This window comes from Corvus kubaryi, unplaced genomic scaffold, assembly GCF_017639235.1.
Source record: "Corvus kubaryi isolate FWS band 111438036 unplaced genomic scaffold, C.kubaryi_AGA036_p1.0 71, whole genome shotgun sequence".
NCBI lineage: Eukaryota > Metazoa > Chordata > Aves > Passeriformes > Corvidae > Corvus > Corvus kubaryi.
Genome location: NW_024582059.1, coordinates 2,358,393 through 2,380,893, shown reverse-complemented (window position 1 = coordinate 2,380,893; position 22,501 = coordinate 2,358,393). Strand labels below are relative to the sequence as shown.

The window sequence follows — 22,501 nt, the reverse complement described above, 5'->3', positions numbered from 1 at the left end:
ACAGCATCAGTAACTTATGCAAATACCTACACTGAATGCAGAGGCATTCATGTATGTGTGACAAAGTTCTCCAAATATTACTGATACATAAGCAATCAGCAAGGATTAAAAAATGCTGTTTCACTTGAGTGATGTTCTAATATCGCTACAAAGGAATTACTGTTTGGCATTTTCACAAAATAACTTTTCAAATATAGTTGGAATACTTCTTACTTCAATGAATGTTAGAGAAGTTAGAAAATTTTATAAAAGAAGATGTTTTGATATAAAATCATAGGGGAAAACATTTAATTAAAAACAGTACTGCTGACGTAGATTTTTTTAGCAACATAATGGCATTTTGTAGTAGGTGCTTATACTGCAGATGGAAAAAAGAATCCCATCTCATTGTTGTGATTGTTCTAACAAACGCTTATCTATTTTCTGTGCTCCCTTCTATAGGAATCTGAATTCAACTTTTCTTCAATACCTGTTCTGCGTTTTAATAAACTTTGTGAAATCACTCAGTTTCGGGGTTTTTGTGAAGTAGCAACACTAGTTAGATTGTATTTTCTATTTCAGTTATTTTATCAAATTAATAATTACTGTAGTTGCAGCAGAAATATTTTAAGAGCAAAATTATTTTGTGTAAGAATTTCCTCTTACAAAGTAGCCTACTTTGTTTAACTTACCATGATTTAATGAAGAAGTATAGGATGTTTGGGCTACCTGCTCTCCTAAAATTGCTCTCAATTGCTTTAAAACTAATTCAATAGCAGTATTGATTATAATTATGTCTTAATTCTGAAAAGCTGCCTTCCTTAGGTAAGGGATATTTACATCTGAGTACTCAGGAGGCATTTAACTAAGTAGCATGTCAAGTTACTAATGGGGCTACTTGCCATTATTTCTGCATGTGGATGCTTTAGGAATTTACTGATGTGTTTTACTGGATGGATTCGTTCAGGTTGGCCTCTTTATATGTGTAATATTTTCTTCTGAGAATCAGATTTATTATGTTTTGACTTTTTTTCCTGAGGGCAAAGTTCTAAGTGTCCATTAACTTGATCACCATAGTACTGCTGCAGTGAAGAAGTTGTAACCGATGTTTCTAGAAGAGGCTGACTTCTGAAGAAAAAACATTTGTTCTCTGACAGCAGTAGATATTCAGAGGAGCAAATAAATTGCTCAGTAGATGGAGTTCCATTTTGTATTTTATTTGTCATTTTTGGACACCAAACAGCTATCTAGTGCAAGATTTTCAAAGTAGTGCTAATCTGAATATTGGAACAGGAATTTCTAAAGGTCTTTTTTTTTTTTTTTTTTGTTCTCTGATTTTGATGTTGGTTGGTGGTTTTGTGCGCTATAAAGGTTTCTAATGGGGATTTAGATGAAAGTAGGGAGCTAGGGAAGGTTTTTCAGAGGTGGGATGCAAGAAATCCTCTTCTGGCCTTCTAATCTTTATGCCAGCATGTTTCACGGCTGTGATAGACTGTCTCTCATAGATGGGATAAATGGTGCTTTGGAAACAGTGACTCAGTGATTTTAGATGACCATAAGACAAGTCTTTGCTTCCTCTTCCATCCTAGCTGTTTTGGATTATCAGAATTGGATTTCCAGAATTCAGTCACAAAATTGAATTTGCGTTAACTGGTTCTGGTGTTAGTTTAAAATAACAAACCTTTCTTCTTCTCTTCTTATTTTTATTTGAAAGTCACAGGGAAGTTCTGCAGGATATAATTAATTCCTTCAAATCATAAAATTAATGCAGTATGTGTCTTTTCTGTGCAGTAAAAGTGAGTTTGAAGTATAAAACTGTGTACATTGAGCTAAGGACAATGTGTTTATAGTTCTGCTAGACTTTGATGTGGGGTGAAAAAAGAAACCAAAACCAACCAACCAAACACCCTCAATTTAAAGTAGTCAGAGGAGAGCTTTTTTCAGATGAACTTTTAAAATATCTATAACCATACTTTTTGAATTTGGAAATGTCAGTAAGTTACTAGAGAAATGTTGAGACTGAAAAAAATTTGTTAAAAAACACCCTTTCATTTAAGCTGTAATATAAGTCCCTTTCTAACGGTGGTGGAAGGCTTAAGTTTGGGGTTACTTGTTTTATTTTTCAACTTAGTCCCTGGAATTTATGTAAGTGGAGAATTAAGGAGAGATCAGAGTTTGACTGTGAGGGCAGCAATTGACAGAACTGGCTGGTTTCCATCATCATCAGAGAAAACTTTTTTCATTGCTTTCTTGGTTTCCCTGGAATTAATTATGTAGTAAGAGAATGTGGTTTATTGCATACCTTTTAAAATTCTTTATTGATTCCTTTAGGTAGGCAACAGGAAAGTTTGTTTGCTTATCTGATGTCTTGCTTTTTGCCCATCTGGTTTCTAACCAAAGGAGCAGAGTGAAAAGTCTGCAGTTACCTACTTGAACACATTGTAGGTGCTGTAAATTCCTCCTTGTAAGCCAAATGATCTGGAGTGCAAGGAAAGTTTAATCACTTAAACTAGTTATTGAATTGATAGTATTTAATAATTCTTTTCATTAAAATTCCTTTCTAAGTGTCAGCTGAATGCAGGTACAATGTATTAGAGAAGTATTCTCTAACATTTTTCTATGGTAAAAATGAGAACATTTTACCTCCGTAAATATATTGTACACAATATATATATGTACCTATTTACCTTCTTAGAGACATAATATATCTTGCTGCTAGACATAATCTTACTCTTCCTTACCTCCACTCTGATTGTAATAACCTGGTTTTGTTTTCTTTTAGAGCAAGCATTAGAGGACCATTGTGTCAAGCAAGATTATGATTGCATCTGTAACCTATAATATATATTTTCTTTCTGAAACTGAATAGTTTATTTGGCAGACTTGATGTTTCTTAATGTGGAATGTTAATGAATAATAAAAAATGGGGGTTCTTATTATAAATACGCTGTTAAAGGTTTCCAGTTGGAACCTGCTACACGCCAATGAATCTTTGTGCTTGCACTCAGTCCAACTGATGTCTTTCCAATGGAAAATTCTAACTGTAGTGTGCATTGTTCACATCGTAAAATAAATCATCTGCAAAAAACTATGAAATATTCATGAGATATGAAAGTATTGAATCTTTACAAATAAGACTTTTAATACAAATAATATAATAAATATTTCAGTGCTCAAAGCTGTTTCAGATTTTTCTTCCTTTTTAAAGTTTGATCCTTAATAGTATACATTCATATTTAATATGGTTATATTTATTAGAATGTAAAAGTACGTATCTCATGTCTGTTTCTTTGGGGGGGGAAAACCACAAATGAGATCAGTCTTTTATATTTGTTTTGTATCTTAAGTTGGACTGTATTAGTTAAAATAGAAGGTATCTTTCATAATTTCCATTTGTATAGACTTAGTAAATAAGTTTGGTATGTAGGGATCTTTGTGCAACCTATGTGGAGTTGCTCTCAGTTGGGATTCACAAATAAATTTAGTAGTTTTTTACTGGGAATTTTGTGCTTTGAAGAAGATTGTTCCTTTAGAATAATTTCGAGACACCAAATTGTTAAGTGTTCTGTTTCTCCTGTGTGACTTCCTGAGGAAAAGAAAAACATTTTAATTGCATTATTTAGTAAATAACTAGTAACTTGAGTCTGTATCTTTTGCTGATAAATTTTTACTCTGCTTTCTCTATTTAAGGAACACGAATAGCTCCGAAGAGCTTAAGATTGTGTGAAAAATATGTTTCCTTTAAAAGACACTGTGATGGGTGCCTCCACCTTCTTTGCCTCAGCTCTGCCACATGATGTCTGTGGAAGTAATGGCCTCCCTCTAACACCTAACTCCATAAAAATTCTGGGGAGATTTCAAATCCTTAAAACAATCACCCATCCCAGACTTTGCCAGTATGTTGACATTACCAGAGGTAAACATGGTGAGTATCTGTTCAATAAACAAATTTTGTGTATGATTGTAGTTTTGGTTTTGGGGTTTTTTGGTGACAATATAATTTAAGGTGACTGAGCAGAATACTGCCTTCATAGCACCAGAAAGTGGCCAGTTTTCAGTCTCAAAATTCTTGAATACCTTTGCTATGACCAGCAGTATTAGTCCTTTTGTGTCTTCTTGATAGACTCAAAGCAGAGATTGGTTGTCTGTTCTGTTTTGTGTTACATTAACTGGTAAAAGAAGAGCGCTTTCTTCTTTTTATACCTCACTAAAATTCCTGTACTCAATTGCTCTGCCATGTCTTTGTGTGGAATATAGAAATACATGTATTTTTGATGGTGAACTCCTAACCCATGTTCATGTTCATCTTGTGAACATTTTCGTGTGGTGGTTAGGTTTCTTGTACTTGATTTGCAGCTGGTGTTGTCATCTCATGTGCTGGCTGCAAGCTTCCTGTATTATTATTATCTTTTGATTTCTTCAACATTTCTCCCACTAATGGTTACTTTGTTCCAGTACAGGTTTGGGATTTTTTTCAGTACCTGTTATCACACTTATTGTTAGCTCAAATAAAACTTCAGTTGTTTCTTTCTGCTCTAGATATTCTGTTGCAAGCTCAGCAGGACTACAGCACTTAATTTCCACAAAAAGGCTGCAACACCTGTGAGAATTTAAGTCATTGCCACCTTTAACTTTTAAATCAACAATGCTCTCATACAAAAGTGCATTGTATGTATTTGATTAGCTACAGGGTCTCATAAAGTAGAGCAAGTAATTTTTTCCCTTTAGAATGCAGTATGATGGAATGCTTCAGATTTTTACAAAATTAGGATATTGCCAACTCCAGATACTGAAGTATTCTATGGGTCAGGGAGTTCTTTATGTGTTTTCCTTTGCCCTCAACATGTAATTTTTTACTTACGCAGTCAGGAGGTCTAGAAAATTTAATAATTTTCATTTGTATTTACTAGTATCTCTTGAAACAAAAACTGGGATTTTCTCACAATATTGTTTGGGATGAAAGATTAGGAAGTATTAACTAACATAACATTTAATAAATAATAATTAAACTTGGCCTTTTTTACAACAAAGAGTAAATCACATGAAAATTCATGTGTGTTTATAAAAATGGAGAAAAAAAAAAACCTTATAGTTAAAGTAACTTGAAGGATAGCAAATAAAATGTCTAACCATGAAGTCAGGAGAGTGTTCTGTTTTAACAGTGGTTAGAATGGCAGCTAATAATTTTGAAATAACATGGGAAATTTAGTGGCAAATTTTGTCATTTCGATACTGACAGAATTCTCCGTGTGTCAGTTCTATGCCTAATGATTTTAATGTTTGTGGAGATTTTTTTTGCAAACGTCAGTTTCTACTATTGCAGAGAAATGTGAGAGCAGACTAGGAAAACAATGCAAAAAAAATTAGATGTATGAATTCCCCCAAAAAAGACTTCCGAGGGGGAAATATAAAATTAAAAGAAAAACATTCTGATGGATTTTTTTTTCTGTAAAAGTAAACTTTTTTCAAATCTTTGTTAGCATTGTAGAAGACAATCTCAAATTTTTTCCTTCCAAAGCAAGCTTAAATGGTCTTTTGATTTGAAAAAGGAGAAACAGAGTTGTGTAACAAGCTTTCCAGCTTTAATGTGATGACTTGTGTTCCTTAATTTTCCATCTTCATCTTACTGTAACAGTCATGTTACAAAAATGTTTGTAATAGTTTAGTTTGATTTGGCTTTGAATGTGAACATTGACTGCTGGGTTAGTGGAAGTAGCAAAGCTTCTTTAGTGGTTTTCTCACATGCCCCTGTAACATCTTATACCTTTGTCTTTCCCTACTGCATGGTTGTTGTCTTCAGTGCAACAGTAGTTTTGGTTTTCCCTTTATGTTCAGAGCCAGCCCATCAATGTCCAGAACATGTGGGATCCCTACAGCTTCGTGTTGGGCAAGAGGTGCTAGAGCTCATAATGTGCTCATTGGCCCATCAGGACTGAAGCTCCTGTGCTCACCCTGAGTCCCTTTTCTCAAAGCTGGGGTTGCTTTGAGTTTCTTTCATCAACCCAGCCACAGATTTCTGCAAATTTATATATGCTCATCTTTGAGACCTCTGTTCAGTCAAATCTGACTGACATTGGCTGAGGGCTTCAATATTTGTTGGGAGATTACTGGATGCATGGATGGTTGGATTGACAGTGCTTTGCATGAGGAAACTGGAAAGATAATTTCCTGTATCTCATAAATAAAAACTAGTGGTGTTATCAATAAGTTGTACATCTTGTAACATTTAATTGTGTGTAATTTTCTGTACAACGTATGTCAAAATACTTTAATGTCTGCCAGATAGGTAGAGTGAGAAGTCTGTACTCTCAGAGTTTCATTTGGATTCCAGTCCTCTTAACTTTTTTGTTTACCAATTAGAGAGACTGGTTGTGGCGGCTGAACACTGTGAAAAGAGCCTGGAAGATTTGCTACGAGAAAGAAAGCCTGTCAGGTGAGGTGTCAAGCTAACTCAAATCCACTCATCATTATTTTACATCTCATCTGTGGCAAAATTCTGGACCATCTTTTAGCTTTACTGGTTTATATAAATTTCATTCTGTTAAAGTTTAACCTAAAGACATTGTTTGTCAGACAAAATATGCACCCAAAGAGAGAGTACTCATTTCTGTGAAATTTTGTTATGGGGAACTTGCTTATAATTGAAATATATTGTAACTTATACTGTAGTCTTGGGTTTCTTTTTAAGAATAAAATCAGACCTATGGCAGGATAAGGAATCTTCGCATCAATTCTTAGAAAGTTAAGTCTGCTAGGTGATGAAATACAACTTCCACCAGAATGGATGGAATTTGTTGTGTGTTTTTTATTTGTAGAAATCTACTAATTTATCATCCAGAAGGTGGACAAGATATTATGCCAGAGTGCTAATAAGTGATTTGAATTTGGGTTTATGTAGTCACTTCAGCAAGGCTTTGGTCCAAACCAAGTCCAAAGGCTGTCAGGACTATTTGCTTAAATAGTAAGAGGTATAGAATAGTTGAGCTTTATCTTTAAAGAAATAAGCAAAAACCCAAACTCATTGTCAGGCTTGTTGCAAAAAGTGTTAACTGCCATTTTGAAATCTATCACTATTATCTTTGAAACGAAGAAGCGGTATCTTGTCCAAGATAATATGTAACACAGAAAATGTGAAGAGTGGAAGGAGATTAACATTATTTCCATTGGGTAGTAAGGCATTTCCTGCTAACTGGCTGGTTAAGAACACGGAAAATACATAAATATAAAACACATTTAGAAAAATTCAGTTTCGTTTCTAAAGTTTATATCAAGTGTTAGGTTTCATCGCTCTTGATATTTATGCAAACATAGAGATGATAATTACTCAGTAAAATAATTGACAATTTTTTTGTCTTCCTGGTTAACATGAGGCATCTCAGGTGGGCTGTGTTCAATAAGGTACTATGCTACTGTGACTTCCTGTCGTCCATCCTAAGTTAGCTATGTATAAATGGAATAATACTGGATCTCTAGCCTTTTGAGCCTTGCAGTCCCTAAATAGAATGCTAACAATGTCTGGCAGAGATACATCTAAATGCCTTGTGTTTGTGTTAGCATTTTGTGAACTTGAACTTGTATGACAGTGTGTGTTGCAGAGGGCTGTAGCTTGAGGAGTGTTAGCTTCCATTTTTTTCTTAAGATAGAGAGGTAGTTAGGCGTAAAGGGTTTTTCATGTGTGATATATGCTATAGTTCTTCAAACAATTTTGCATCAGGTTCCTAATGTGCAAAGTTCCAGAGGAAGTTAAAGCATCAGAAGATCTTTTCATTCTTATAAATTCAGTTTTCACACTGTTCTTTGAGCATGTGTGTCTTACTGTCAGATGAGAAATAGTCCAGACTGCTTGCTTACTTCTAGACTGTTTGGAAAAAACTTGCATGTAGCTATTTCAATTTGCTTTGAATTGCTTGATGCAGTATACTTACTCAGATTCTCTGACAAGACTTCCTCAGATAACAGATGTGGTCTATATGCACATCCATTATGCCCTTCTATAGTAGCATGTCTCTTGTGGCATCCAGAAGGATTTTTTTAGGTTTTTTTAGATAGCTTTCTAAGGTATGCAACTGTGGGTTTTGGCATGCTGAAGGAGGTTACTTAGTTTGTGGTGTTAGCTCAGCTCTTTGAGCAGTGTCTCGATTGAGAGTAGTTGCACAAAGCCTGGATTTATTTTTTTCCTCTTGTCTTGAGATAGTTTTTACTGTAGTAAATTATTCTATTATCTGGTCTTTCTTTTAATGAGCCAGTTGGGATTTCTTCTGGAAGTTGTACCACCTGAGGTATAGGGCTAAAATATAGTCTGTATGTGTATCCATAGTTTTAAGAGACATTAGTGATTCATCTACTGTAAATTACAGCTTTTGCAGTAGTAGGTAAAGGATAAATTATGTTCACTTCAAATGAAGTTTCTTGCAAAACTGACGTTTTCCTTTTACTTCTGTTTTTTTTATGAAAACAGATTTTTTTGTTCCTATGGAGACCCAGAAATTTCCAGAAATAAGTTGGATGGACCAATGCCCAGTTATTGGTTATGTGATCTGTCTATATCAATTACTATTGGAGGAAGTATTTGGCTTTTTTATGAATTCTGATTGCATTGGTCAGTGATAGCATCGCTGGCTACACATCCGGAGTTGATGTGTGTGCTATTGCAATTAATTTTATAAACTGTTCATGGAATGTGAGAAACTGCTCTTCTGGTTCCTAGATTAATTTCCCTTACACTTGCCAGTAACCTAAGTCCTTTGCACCTGTACCACAAGCTGATGTAAAATCAGCAGGAAATCTTCTACTATGTTAGTCCTGAAATTCAAGACATTACATTATGGACTGTCTGTCTTTCTATACATTTTGGAAAACAGGCCATACAGCTGTTTGGTAGTTATTTGCAGTTAATCTTTGCTGAAGTCATGCATCAGGTGTAGCATACATTCCTTAATATATGAATTATATTTTTAAAAAAGAAATGTAGCAATGTTTTTTCTTCAATTACCTTCAGACTTTCCCCAGGTTTTCTAATTCTAATAAATCAGTTGCACATAGGGATCAAACACTGGAAATTAGAGCTTCAACTGTTTGCTTTATCTGCTCTGTCACAGTTCAGAAGGTCATTTTACTGAGCATACCACCAAACATTTTCTAGAAATTGGACTTGTGATATATTCAAGAATTCATTCATTCGTTACCTAACAATACCATGTCAGCAGTCCCCAGGAACTGCAGAGATAGTTTGTCATTGTCCTCAAAATTAACATGCTCAACTTCATTTTCAAAGATTAATGCAAGTAAGTGTTTGGTAATTTATGGCCAGATTATTTTCTGCGTTGAGTGTTGCATATTTGGGATCCTGGAATAAACACCTGCTGCTGTTAGAACTCCTATCAGGTAAATTTCAAGAACTCTCAAAGGGAGGAAATGAGTGTTGGCTCATCACAATTCTTACTGTAGGTAACCAGGTACAGAAAAGGAATTTAATACAGCTCTTTAGTGTTTTCTGTTTCAGAGGATAGCCATGTGGACATTGTAACTACAATTAATGCTTCTAAAAGCGACATTAATCCTAATTTTCTTTACTGTGCTTCCGTAGGGCATCACAGTAACAGCAGGGGAGCTCTTTTGGAGTTGTGTGCCACAGGAAATTCAGGCTGCAACCATGGATATGGTATGATAAGGGTAGGATAAGAATTTTAGGCACCGATATCCCATGTTTTACCAGACTAGTCTCCATTGTCCTCTCAGAGAGAGATTGTAGTCTGGGTCATTGTTTCCTGCTTGTACATTCTTGATTTGGTGTCCTATGTGGTGTTGTGCTCACTGCAAGGATGCACTTCATTTCAGTTTATGATAGTCACACTAGTGCAAAATAAGCTCTCTGAAGTATGTTCAGTTAAATGTTTAAAGGGCTGGGAATATATGTATGGTTGCACAAAAATAGTAAATACCTGATTTAAGCTCATCATGGTTTATTGCTGTTCAGAGATTTGAAAATGTGTCTCAGTCTAGCTGGCTTCCTGTCTTCTTGCACATACAAGGATTTTTTTCTTGTGAATGAATTGAAAATAAGTCACAAAAAGTTATGGCAGATTGATGTTTTATACTTTAACAGTCTCACTAAAGGTAGTGGCAATCAAAATTTTAGCTTTTCCAAGTTGCTAGTTATTTTAGCACTGTTGATTTCAAAGACCAGAATGTGGGATGTACATTTATCCTTAAGGTCCCCCATCTTTTAAACACATTTCCAACTACTCCTTTGAGATACCTTTTCCAGACAGTGTTAAAGGAATTATTTTCTCTGCTCCTGTGCTGTTATAAAAGGAGTTGTGAGCATTTCCTTTTCTGTCATGCTTGAAGTGTGTTTCTTCTTTGAAGAAGTTGGTCTGCACTTGTGTTCATAACAATAAAAATGCCAGCAAATACTGACATTCAGCAGACTTTTGGCACCTACAGTACAGTTTCTGGATTGGTCTTCAATTTGTGGCTTGGACAGTCTAAGTCTATTCCTTTCTTCAATAAAATATAGTTGTCATATGTTTTGAAAGTCATGGTATTGAAGAATTACTAGTGGACCATCAGAGATACAAGGTATAGTTTGTTATACATGAAACGTTTGATGGGAAGCAGACTGTGTCTGCAGCTGTTTACTAGTTTGGAGAAAACATGATCTGATGGATTCGGATGAGTAGATTTTATTTGGCTGTATTAAACAGTTGTCTGTTCATTGATTGGACTAGAGTTCTTCATGCCATCATTGCTGTTAGTGTGCTTTTGGCAAAATTGACGTGCAACTGTGGTACAGAAGTTATAAGATGGGGGGAAACAATTTCTGAGTAGCCAGACACTCTCAAAAATATTTTTAAAACAGGTGCAAGTCATCAAAGGGCTGAAGGTTTTACATGATTTGACTTGAAGGGCTGCATATGAGCAGAGCTTCATGGGCTGAGTGTATTCTGCTTTGAATCAAGTCTGTGTTGGAATTTCACGTAAGAAATCCATATATCATAATAAGGCTGAATTTGGCAAGGATAAATTATGTAATAGTAAAATGAAGTAGCATTAATAAACTGAAAGTTTTTTTTCTCCTAAGCATGTGTGAAGTTCTGTAGTTTGGGCATTTAGTGTCTGTAGACTTTTTATTTACTTTCTTGATAATGCTTTACTTGCAAAGCTATGATGAAAGATCTGTTAGTCTGGACTTGTTTTATATTGTCCAATTATGCTTTTCTTCATATAGAAGTATTGGGTTTTTTCTGTAAGTAATTTTTAGCCTGACTGCAAATCTTCCTGTAATGTTCCTTTTAGCGTAGGTTGTCTCCTGTGATTGCCTTTCCTCTCACAAGAAGACAGTTGTTTGGAATGGAAAATGGGTGCAGCTTGCATGAGGCATTTGAGGTGAACATTGTTGTTCTTGATGTTTGAGTGATCTTTTTAGGTATTTTGCCTGTATAGTTGGCTGCACTGTTTGATGGCAGCACAAAGACTTTTCAGAACACACATGTTTCTTCCTTACATGTGAAACATAACAGGGAGTGCACACTTGTTTCTTATCTTCTTCTTTTCCAGGAAAAAAAAGGAAAGAGAAGAATCCTACTCTTTGAGGTTATGAAAGTCTCTGCCTCTTGCTATTAAAATGTAGATATGATAGCTGTATATTCTTGTCCTGGTTTCAGCTAGGGTACAGTTATTTTCCTTTCAGTAGCTGTTACAGTGCCGTGTTTTGGATTTGGAATGAGAATGGTGTTGATGACACACTGATGTTTTGGTTTTTTACTAAGTCATGTTTATCCTGAGTCAAGGACATCTTTCCTTGGCTCATGCTCTGCCAGTGAGGAGGTACACAAAAGAAACTGAGAGGGAGCAGAGCTGGGACAGGTGACCCAAACTGACCCGTGGGATCTTCCACAGCACGTCGTGCCCAGCACATCAGCTGGGGGTTACGTGGACGGGCGGCCAGCCTGGGTCTGGGAAGGGGCTCTGGCATCGGTCAGTGCGTGGGGAGCAACTGCACTGTGCATCGCTAGTTTTTCCCTTTTTATTACAAATATTATTATCATTTACCATTATTACTGTATTTTACTTTATTCTCAATTATGACACTAATCTTATCTCAACCTACAAGCTTTACTTTGATTCTTCTTCCCAATCCACTGAGGTGGGGGGGAGAGAGGGAGGTTGAGAGAATGGCTGCGTGGTGATTAATTTCCGGCTGGGCTTAGACCATGACAATATAAAGTCTGTAGATGGGGGAAAAAGTATGATTATTTCAACCTTTTGTTCAACTATGCTTTTTCTGTAGTTTCTTGTAGACACTTCATACAGATTTCCGTGCTAAAAGCAGTATTAAAGATCTTGAGCTGAAGATGAGTTATGCTGAGTTAATTGAGAACAAAAGTACTGGAGAGTTTTGAGTCTACAGTTTCTAGTGAAAGAGGATGTTGAGTTTCAAACAGACAAAACACCATCCTCAGTGGGAGGGTGGCTTCATCCTGCAAAGATATTTCTGCAAGGAATTGTGTAAGGATCATGTTAAAATTCCATTCTGCATTAATGAGCAAATTACTACTAATGAGCTAATGGCTGAAAAACCATATGTCAAACTTGTCCTGTGCAAATCTTAGGGGATTTAAAGTACGTTATTAATCTTAATGTTGATTTATGATAGTTGTGCTTAGCATAAAAATTGCTGTAGACTGTGAGAACAAGATGTGGTTAGTATATGGTTATTCTAACAAAATACAGTGTTTGACACTTCATCCTGCTTTTAGAAAGGAAAAAAAAAAGGAAGAGTGAACACTTGTAAGACTTACTTTATTGTGCATCCTTCTAGAAAGGGATTTTATTTTCTAAAGTGCTAGTTCTTGCTTTTGGACTACTGAGCAATGTCTTCAAGGGAGCGTTTGTCACTAATTAGAGATCAGACAGCTGGTTTATTTAGATGCATTGATATGCTTGCAAGCATCTCTAACGTCATTGTGGTTTCAGACTTGTTTCTTCTGTGCATATGGATATTCTCTTCTTGGGTGTATAACTAGATAGGTACCAGGGCATTGGACATTGTTGTGATGGGAGTGTTTAGAAGGCTGGCAGATCAGGCTATTTTAAGGTTTAAAATGCTGATTTCATTCATTAGCAGTACACATCTTGCTAAAGGTTAGCTCATGCATATTGTTACTCGTCACTGTATACACAAAACTGATACTTACTGTAAATTAGCTGTGAGTATCCAATACCACAGAGCTGGTGCTGTACAGTCAGCAGAGGCAGCTATGGCCCTTGGTGGTTCTTCGAAGTCAAGGTGGTAAAGCTTGAGAGCTCTTCAAGTCAAGCATGAACTGGTCTTTCTTCTGTGCTTGTCTAATGCCTGATATTTTTATGTAATCAGCACTGTCCAGCCCCTGCAAAAGTGTGATTTCCTGTATTTCCAGTACTTCTTGTTTTATGTTTTGCCAGCCATCCTACCTATGTATTTGGGAGTAGTCCTGCATATTTACAGTTGGTTCTGCTTCTCTTGCCCTTTAGTCTGGTAAATTTTGGTGTGTGGATTTCTCCTACATGCAGCTGTATCCCTCTGTATTTTCCCCTTTGGTGATCGCATTTCTCATGTCACTTTCAAGAAAATTTGGTCTTAATTGTATGCTGATTGATAAATTTCTAATTTATAGTCACAGGCATCTGCTTGGTCTACATGTAACTTTATGGTTACCTCTCTAGATAGGTGTTTTCTGCCTGTTGTGATGACATGTACTGGTTTATAGATCAAAGTGATGCACTCCCTAATGGCTTTTGCAAGATTAGTTGTTAGCTATGAAATTCCTAACAGCACCATTGCTTATTGGCCTAGTTGTAAAGTCCCTTTGATCACTTGAATTTGCAGGCTGTTCTTCTTTTGAAACTTTCTGTTCTATTTCACTTTTTAGCAGCGTCTGTACCATTGATATAGGGATCCAGATTTTTTGAGCTAACACTAAAACATACCTAGGTAGGCATTTCACCTTAAATATTTAGATTTTTTTTTCTTTTTAGATATGGCATGGTCAAGTTATTTGTTGAAGTAACACTGTTGCAAAATCTAATTTACATAGAGTGCCTGGCTTTGGGGAAAGATCTCTGCAGTGTTGCAAGATTTGTTCATAGCTCTGAAAGTTCTGTTGCAAATTTGTAAGATGGGGGAGAAGGGGTTTAATTAGGAAAGCGGCTTGTTAATAATGCTTAATCCTCTCATAGAGATGCCTGCAGAAATTAATTTTAAAAAAATCAATCCTCTCTGACTGCAAGGACAGCATTATTTACTGTCAGCTAAGTTATGATTTCTAGAGCTGTCAGTTCAGTTCATACTGCCCCGCAGCTGCAACAACATTAACTGCATCAATAATTTCACTTCATTTTCAGCTTTTCTTTTAAAATTTTTCATTGGTCAGGTTTTTCTGATCCACCTAGGGTACCACAATAAGAATGAGGGAATCTATCTCTTTGTATAATGAGTTTAGGGACCCATCACTGTGTATCTAGTTCTATTATGTTACTCAGAGCGTATAGTCAGTGTTAAGAATGCAGAGTCTCTGATGGGGTTTTAAATCAGGGCTACTTTACCTAATCTTTGTATCTAGTAGTTGAAATAATTTATTTCATTGCACTTTTTGGTCCAATGTAAAAAGTATCACTATTACATGTTTTACATATGAGCCAGCTGCGGCTAAGATGCAAAAAAAACTTCTTAGAAGTTAATCAGGGGCAAGATCAAAAACTGGGAATATGGACTGTCATTCCTGTTCTGTGCATTAAACAGGATGGCACTAGAAGTTTCATTAAAATAATGCTTTATAACGTGTACTCTGCTTTTCAAAACTACCTTGTTCATTTGCTCTCCCATTTTTTGGGATGAATGCTGGATGTCTTAAAGGAATTCAAGGCGCAGTGTTTGAAAATTTTTGGCTTATGACTTAATTCATTCAGAGTGATAATGATCTGAAAAATCACCTGTCTGATAAAAAATTTTGTATTCAATCTGCTCTATATATGAAATTGTTCTTCTATATATATGAAGATGTGCCTTCATCTGTTGTTTTATGGACTTTTATCATACAAGTTGAGACCTTCATAGAAGTGTAACATCATCTGTGTTGCTTTTAAAGTCATACTTGCACCTTAGAACTTTAAAAACGGAATGAAAGGACTTTCTGAGTTTCCTCAGGTGAGCAATATAAACTTGTTGAAGATATCCTGTGTGAAATAACCTTGTCCATGAGTTAGAGACTTCTGAGGACTTTGTCTATAAAATTCTTTTTTTGTGTGTGTGTCTTACTCTCTGTTTGTTGCATTCCCTTCCAGTTAATTTCATTCTGATAATGTGAATGCATTTCCAAGTAAATTGGCAGTGTTTACAATCCTGGTCCCCAGAGCCATTTTTTAATCAAACACATAATAAAGTGCTAAATAAACCATTCCCACCTGCATCAAACTCTTTATGTTCTATATAGGGTATTTTGTAATTTATTTACCCAGGAAGACGCAATTTATCTGCACATCTGGTTTTCAACCCGGTTCTGCTTTTTATCCAGTTTTCCAGCTGGTTGATTGAGGAATAAGGAGGTCAGATGGCTTTCTTGAGGTCAGCATAGTGATTGTCTCAGCTGGGATTATACCCAAACTTTATCCTTTGCTGAACCACTTGGCCACACCACTCCTAACTAGTCTATCCACATTGTTGGCAGTAATGGAACTAACTGCAAATGTCATTTTCTTTGTTTTATAGTTTTGCTTGTACTGAAATACTGTCACTTTTATGAGTTCAGAAACATGACATCTGTTCACAACCTGGTTCCCTTTCACTTTGAACAGACACAATTTTTTTGTGATGAATCTCCTTCCTGGATTCCAAATGTGTATTAGTTTCACAAGTTCATGGGTAGTGATTGATGATGTTGCTGGTTTGTGTTGCTCTGGTGTGCTTCCTCAGGGCAGACCCTGTCTGACACTCCGCTTTGGAAGAGGAACCCATGTTTTTGCTCCTGTGTATCAGTGCCATAAGTTTCTTGAGACTTCTGGTTGCTGAGGTCCTCTTCCTCTAGAGTTTACTTTTTACAGGAATATTACAATGTTAGAACAAGATGCACAGATTTAATAAAGGACTTACTTAAGCATGCATTACTAAGTATGTACCCATGAACTGTAAGTCTGAGGAAAGAGAAACTGAGCAACACGGTATGGGCAACATAATCTTACCTTGTTTGGTATTACCCTGCCTTCCTGAAAGAAGTCAAAATTAATTCCGGTTCCAGTTTTTGTTACCTATTTCCTCTTTCCTTAAATTGCCACTGCACTGAAGAAACACGACTTCATACTAATCCACATATACATCTCTAGTACCTACAAAATTACAGGACTCTGTACAGTTAAGTAAATTACAAGGAGGCTTGCTTTCTGATACCAGTCCTGTGTTTTCACATTCTGGTGGGGCCTCTGTTCATTTCACTTCATGAAATATTCTTACTCAGAATTGTCTATTAAATACTGCATGCACTGTCTTTCCAGGCACAGCTTTATTCCTTCTACAAACTGGATTGGTAGCTCTGTGTTGACTGATACAAAAGCATAAAAGGAAATGAAATTTACAACTGGCCATAACCAGTTAAAAACACCACAAATGTATTTGTAACAGCCAGAAATATTGCTCCTTTCCCCAAGATTTTGCTCCTGCCTTCACTTTGCTTCCAGCCTGTTGGTTTTGCTCCTGTCCTGCTGTCCAGGTACATCACTGTGTTCTGATTACCTACACTATCATAGCTGCCTCTGCCTGGGTCACAGTCATCAAAAGGGGAGATGACGTAGTCTAGGTGAAGGTAGGACTGGACACAGTAAGATGACAGGAAGCTCTTTTGAGATACCAAATTACTCATTCTTAATAAACCATTGTAGCACTGAAAAAGGATGGAGAAGATGTATTTCCAGTTAACACCATGAATGCACTTCTCTTAAAGATAACGGAGTGAGTTTGTGTGTGGGTTGGCATTGATTTTTCCTTTAAACTGGAGGAAAAGAAAGTTGCGTGAGCCTGTAACTTCCATGATATTGACATGAATGCTGAAAATTTATCTCTTCTTTTCATTGTTTCTTTTCTCATGTTGGAATTTTTTTAATCATACAGTTTAATAAGTCTAGTGTCCCAAACCCACCCATCTCCAATTTCCAGCTGTGTGATCTGCAGTCCTCTTGTTCTTAAGTATTCAATGTGTCATGCATGAAGTAGTTTTGATTTTCCCTCCAGCAATCTGTGGTGTATGTAGCGACCATGCTGCTGGCTGTCAAATGCGTTTTTCCACAACTGTTTTTCCTGCTCCAGAGTTAAGCAATGATGAAATAGCAGGGACATTTTACCAATAGAATTCTTGATGGCTGTGAATTGCCACAGGAACTAGTAGGTGATACTATAAGACATGATGCTTAGGAAGCAAACCTTTGTTTCACCCAGAAAAAAAGCTTGGATTAGTGCAAGTTAGAAGACAGGAAAATACCAATGAAAATTTCGTATATGCTTGCTGCATATTCCCTCTCTCCTAGGCATCTGCCTTTTTTTTTTTTTTTTTTTTTTGAAAAAAGATAGTGGTCTCAAATAGTTTTTGGTCTGAGCTAGTATGACTGTTTTGGGGTTTGGAAGACCAGTAATTTTGTCTAAAATGGAAAAAATTAGTTACAAGAAATTGTCCTAGGTGGATGTAGAGCATCCTATCTTGGAGTCCAGTTCCCACTTCTACCAGCAGCTGCATTATCATTCCCATTAATCACAAATAATAAGTTAATAAATAACCACTCAAACTGAATAATATATAGATAATACTGTTGGAGTTATTTTAGCTGGAATTTAGCATACCACATTTTTGTCATAAAGTTTTGATTTCTAAATGTTTCAATTTTTTTTGTTTAATCTTGTGTTTATGTTGACCTATGGCTTGGGCAGTTCTCCTTAGATGTTTCTTCCCAAGTACTGCTCAGTTGCTACTGGGTGAGTATGCTCACTCTTAGCTCCCCAGTCCCCTAATTATTTTCAGGGTTTATTGTCTTTACTTGGTTCTTGATAAATCCATCTTTCCCACTCTCTCTGCTAAAATCTGATCCTTTTGAAAAAGGTAAGACTCTGGGTATGCCAACTTCTTCTAGTATTTTCACTTCCACCTTGGCTCAGAGGCTCTTCTCAGTCAGATCAGGGAGTGTAGTGAGTGCACTAAGAATTTTTTCTTCCTCACCGCACCTGTCTAAATCCAAAAACTGACAACAGTCTCCTAAGTAATCAGATTATTTCATCAGTGGGTTTGCAGAACCACAAGAGATTGAAACTCTGCTAAAACATCTGTTTCCTGACAGGTTAGGTTTATTATTCCTGAAGTAAACTTCCAGAAAATAGCTTTGTGTCCTTAACAGTAAGAATTCAGCAGACTGGAGATCAGGCTGGCTGCTAAGTGGAAAAGTTAATGTTTTTTGTGAAGGCACAATGCAGCCACCTGTGTACTATTAGAGCGTGGAAATTAGTCATTTGTCTGGTATAGCTTTTGGTCTGACAAGTTCTGGAGGTAATAAAACAATCCTCCTTTTTGTGTCTTTTTAAGTCGACTTCCCTTCTCTCTCCACCCACAAATGCCATGCACATGCCTCTCTTAACCATGCTGAGTTTTGTACTGTTGGCTCAACTTACTCATATCAACTTGTAGAGATTTTTTTTCCTCATCCTACTTACAGGATGAATCTGAGGGAGGAATACAGTTCTTGTTTGTGCTTCCTTTTCTATACATTCAAGTTATAGCCCCAAACCTGGTATTGATTTAATCCTTACAGTCTTTTAATTCATGATCTCTGGTATGAAGGAACACAAAATGACCTCTTTTCATGGCTATGTTTCTTCTCCAAACCAGGAGAATCATTAAATTTAACCAGTTTGATTTTATAGCTATATGCAATCCTTTCACTTGAAGAGACCCCCTTTTCAGAGGCCTAGCTGACTAGGCTATAGCTGAATAGGGTTTTTGGTATCCAGACTGAGGATAAAAATGCAGACAGCTCCTTGAATGTGTGTTCCTTTTGCAAAGAAATTTGTGTTTCTTTTCTTGCTGGTGGAGAGGAACATAACCTTAAAACAAGTCTTGTTGAAAGAGCTGGAAAACTCCAGTGCATCTCACACTTTCATGCTTTTACTTGCTGCATCCTACAGTATTGCCTTAAGCAGGGGAGTGATTTGCTTCACTGTAATTTGAAGTCACAACCATGATCATCAGCTCCTGAGATGAAGAGGCTGCTTCATGCCATACAACTGTCATTATGGCTCTCCTTAGGTCAATGGTGTGGCATGATTGGTGTCAAACCTGGCCACCCTTACATTTGGCCACCTTATCTCCTGTGTTGTTTCTAGTGCTTTTGCTGTTGGTTTTTTCCTTCCATCTCCTGTTAAAGGAAGGTGCTGATACCTCTGCAGCTCGAGAGGCCCAGTAGCTAAACAAGGCTACATTTATTGTAGTTCAACACTAGCTAGTCTATTGAAAAACAGGCTTCCAGCTAATTGGGAAAAAAGTTTCTGAATCTGCTCAGAGCTTGCCACCAACATTGGATTTTTGTAAGTGTCCTCCTCATTTATAACACTGTTTTCTTTTCTATTTGTGGGGGTTTTTTAAAGGTCAGGTTAACCTGAAGTCTGCAGCGCCTTTGAGTCTGCATTTGCCGAAGGCTGATGCAATGCTTGCAGTGTTGACGGTGGCTGTAGAAACTGGGACAGAGACCCATGGAAGCAAGGGGACAGCCTTGGTAGTGACCTCCAGTGAGGCCGGGAACATCTGCTGAGCTTGGCCATGGGGAGTTTAAAGGAGAGAAGTCTCTTGGGCCTGGTAACAGCAGTAAGTGTAGTTGTGTAAGTGCAGTTGTCAGGTCCTTTGCAAGTAAATACGAATCCCATGGGTTGTAACCGCACAGTGTATTTTCCCTAATAAATAAGAACTAGACGATGTGCAGCAGCACAATGCAGAGTTTGTTACACAGAGTTCCCTCTCTCCTGAAGGGCCAGCGTTAGGTGCTTGGCTCAGTGCTTCTGCCCGGCAGGGTGGCATCAAGAGTTTAAGAGCACTGAGCATTGAATGCACATGGAGAAATAGTTATCACTAGTGTGTTCCTGATAGTTGTAACGACGTGAAGGGTTTATCTTAAAGAGCAAAGAATCCCGGGTTCTGGTGGGGGGTTTTAATGAATTGCAAGAGAACACGGAAAAAAAATGGGTGGCTGAAGCCCCCTGGTGGCAGCAGAGCGCACTGCATGCCGCCGGCAAACGGCCACCAAATTGCACTTTCAATCGTTACTTTTGGTTTTTCAATGTGCCATATTTACTTCTATTTTTTAACACAGAGAAACAATGTTTAGGCTAAAATACCTCATGATGTACTAATTGTTCACAAGGAATTGTTTCCTTACTGGAAACATGAATATTCCATCATTTATTTTTCATGTCTTGTTTTGCAAAGCTGTGCAGAAAATGAGAGAGGGGATTCTGTTTGCCACCATTATTATTAGTATTTGCATTGCAGGCAAAAAAATATACAAGGAAGCTGAAGGCTTCTAAGGTAATGGTTTTACCACATTTATATCTGTGCCCAAGAATGACTGAGAGGAAAGGTACACAGCCAATAGTGTCTGATGCTGTGGTGTAGTATTCAACTTGGGGGTGGGAGATGCTAGGGAGGGAGGAGCTAGATAGTTGTTTGGTTTTGTGGTTATTAGCCATGAGGTTTTGGTCAAATTGCGAAGACCTTGCGAATCACTTTCAAATGCTATGACCTAAGATACAGCAGTATGAACATATGTTAGAACAGATTCCCTTTGTGCTTAAAATTTATCTTAATAGTATATATTCACAACTATTGTAAATTAGTACAGAGCTCTCCTAGGAAAAAGGTGAGGACCTAGAGGATAGCTCCATGCAGGGTAACTTAGTCATGGCTTTTTTCAGAATTTCTGTGTTTCACTAGTTTCAGAATTTGTTTGAAGTGTAGCTTTTGTCAAAATCTACCTATTTACTCTTGTGACAAAGTTTTGTCATTACATCAGGTATGAATAGCAGCTGATGAAGTTGAATAAAGCAATTAATTTTGGTGTTTAGTCACATAGTTGGCTAGTCACTGTCATCAGTCTGTAATACTCCTCCACATTTTGCTGTTGCACAAGTTTTTTACCAAGCAAGAGAAGGTGGTGAATATCTTCCAGAATGCTGTTGTATGTTATTCTTTAACAATGAAATACAAAAAAAAAAAAAAAAAAAGGAATGGTCTTTTAAAAAAAAATGTAGGTCTTTATAAGTAGATACGCTTTGCTTTTGGATGTTGTGCAAACCAGTGCCTGCAGAGGAAAAGATACAAAAAAGACCTGAAATGGCTGAGGGGGAGTAGACAGAATGAGGAAGAGTAGAAAGTTAAATGGAATCTCTCTGGGTGACATGACATCTGTGCCTTTTGTTCTTATTTTGGGTGCACTTTGGAAGCCTGTTACTGGTGATCTGGTACAAATTCCCAATTGCTTACTCACAGAAACTCCTCTTTAAGGCTATCAGTCCTTAAAGTAAATGGTAACTTTTGTTAAAATACATAGTTATGTCAAAATGCTTTAGATGGTAAGTTTCTTGACAAAGATGGTAAGGTTGATACTTCCAAGGCTGTAAAACAAAATGTGCTGAAAATGCAGTCTTCTGCCCTTTCTTTTTCTTATGTTAGATTTTGAGATTACTGAAGACTACAGGTATGATCTAGTCAGGCATCTATGCTGTCTTCTGAATAAGCTCTAGTTAACATCTGAGTTTCAAAAACTTGTTCAGCTGAACTTTTTAATGAATATCAGTAGAATACTTAAGAGCAAATGAAAATAAGGGAGGGTAGAGAATTTTTTTTCCCTGAGTAGGTGAGTTTCTATTGCAGAGAGAATTCTATACTTTGTCAGCATTTTCTACATTTCCTAAGGACCAATTTCAGGGTGAAAAAAACTAGTTGTGGGATTTTGAGGATATGTGTGTGTCTTGGGGTGTGTATGGCACTGAACTTGTCCCACCATATTCAATGCTGATCCCTTAAACTGTTCTGGAATTGTAAATGTCTCACTTTTGTTTGGAGTAGCTGTGGAACACTACAGTTTTACAGATTAAAAAGGAAAACATTCACTGTAACATGTTGTTGGTTTGTTTGTTTTTTTTCAGTTCTTCAAGGATCTTATGCATAGCATATGAGGTTTTGCAAGGTTTACAATATATGAATAAACATGGGATGGTCCACCGAGCACTCTCCCCTTGCAATATTCTTTTGGATCGAAAGGTACAGCTACAGAAATAAATCTATGGGTTTGTTTGCTGCTAACAAGTGCCGTGCTGTGTCATAGATGGAGACTGGATGGTCACAGTCCTTCCAATAGGGAAAAAAATTGCATATCTGGAAAGATGTTTTATTTTTTAAAACTACAGTTTTCCTCCATTTCACATGTTTCAAATGTATTTCAGAATTTATTTTTCTGTTTT

General features: G+C 36.8%; 1 protein-coding gene across 2 annotated transcripts in view; it reads left to right on the top strand.

The window, feature by feature from the left end:
• Nucleotides 1-22,501, top strand: part of TBCK (TBC1 domain containing kinase) — a 112,828-nt gene that overhangs the window by 956 nt on the left and 89,371 nt on the right. For both annotated transcript variants that reach the window (XM_042049700.1, XM_042049699.1), the window contains exons 2-4: nucleotides 3,670-3,904; nucleotides 6,340-6,412; nucleotides 22,187-22,301. In XM_042049700.1, the coding sequence (XP_041905634.1) occupies nucleotides 3,712-3,904; nucleotides 6,340-6,412; nucleotides 22,187-22,301 (381 nt within the window). In that variant the 5' untranslated portion in view covers nucleotides 3,670-3,711. The remainder of the gene's footprint in view (nucleotides 1-3,669; nucleotides 3,905-6,339; nucleotides 6,413-22,186; nucleotides 22,302-22,501) is intronic.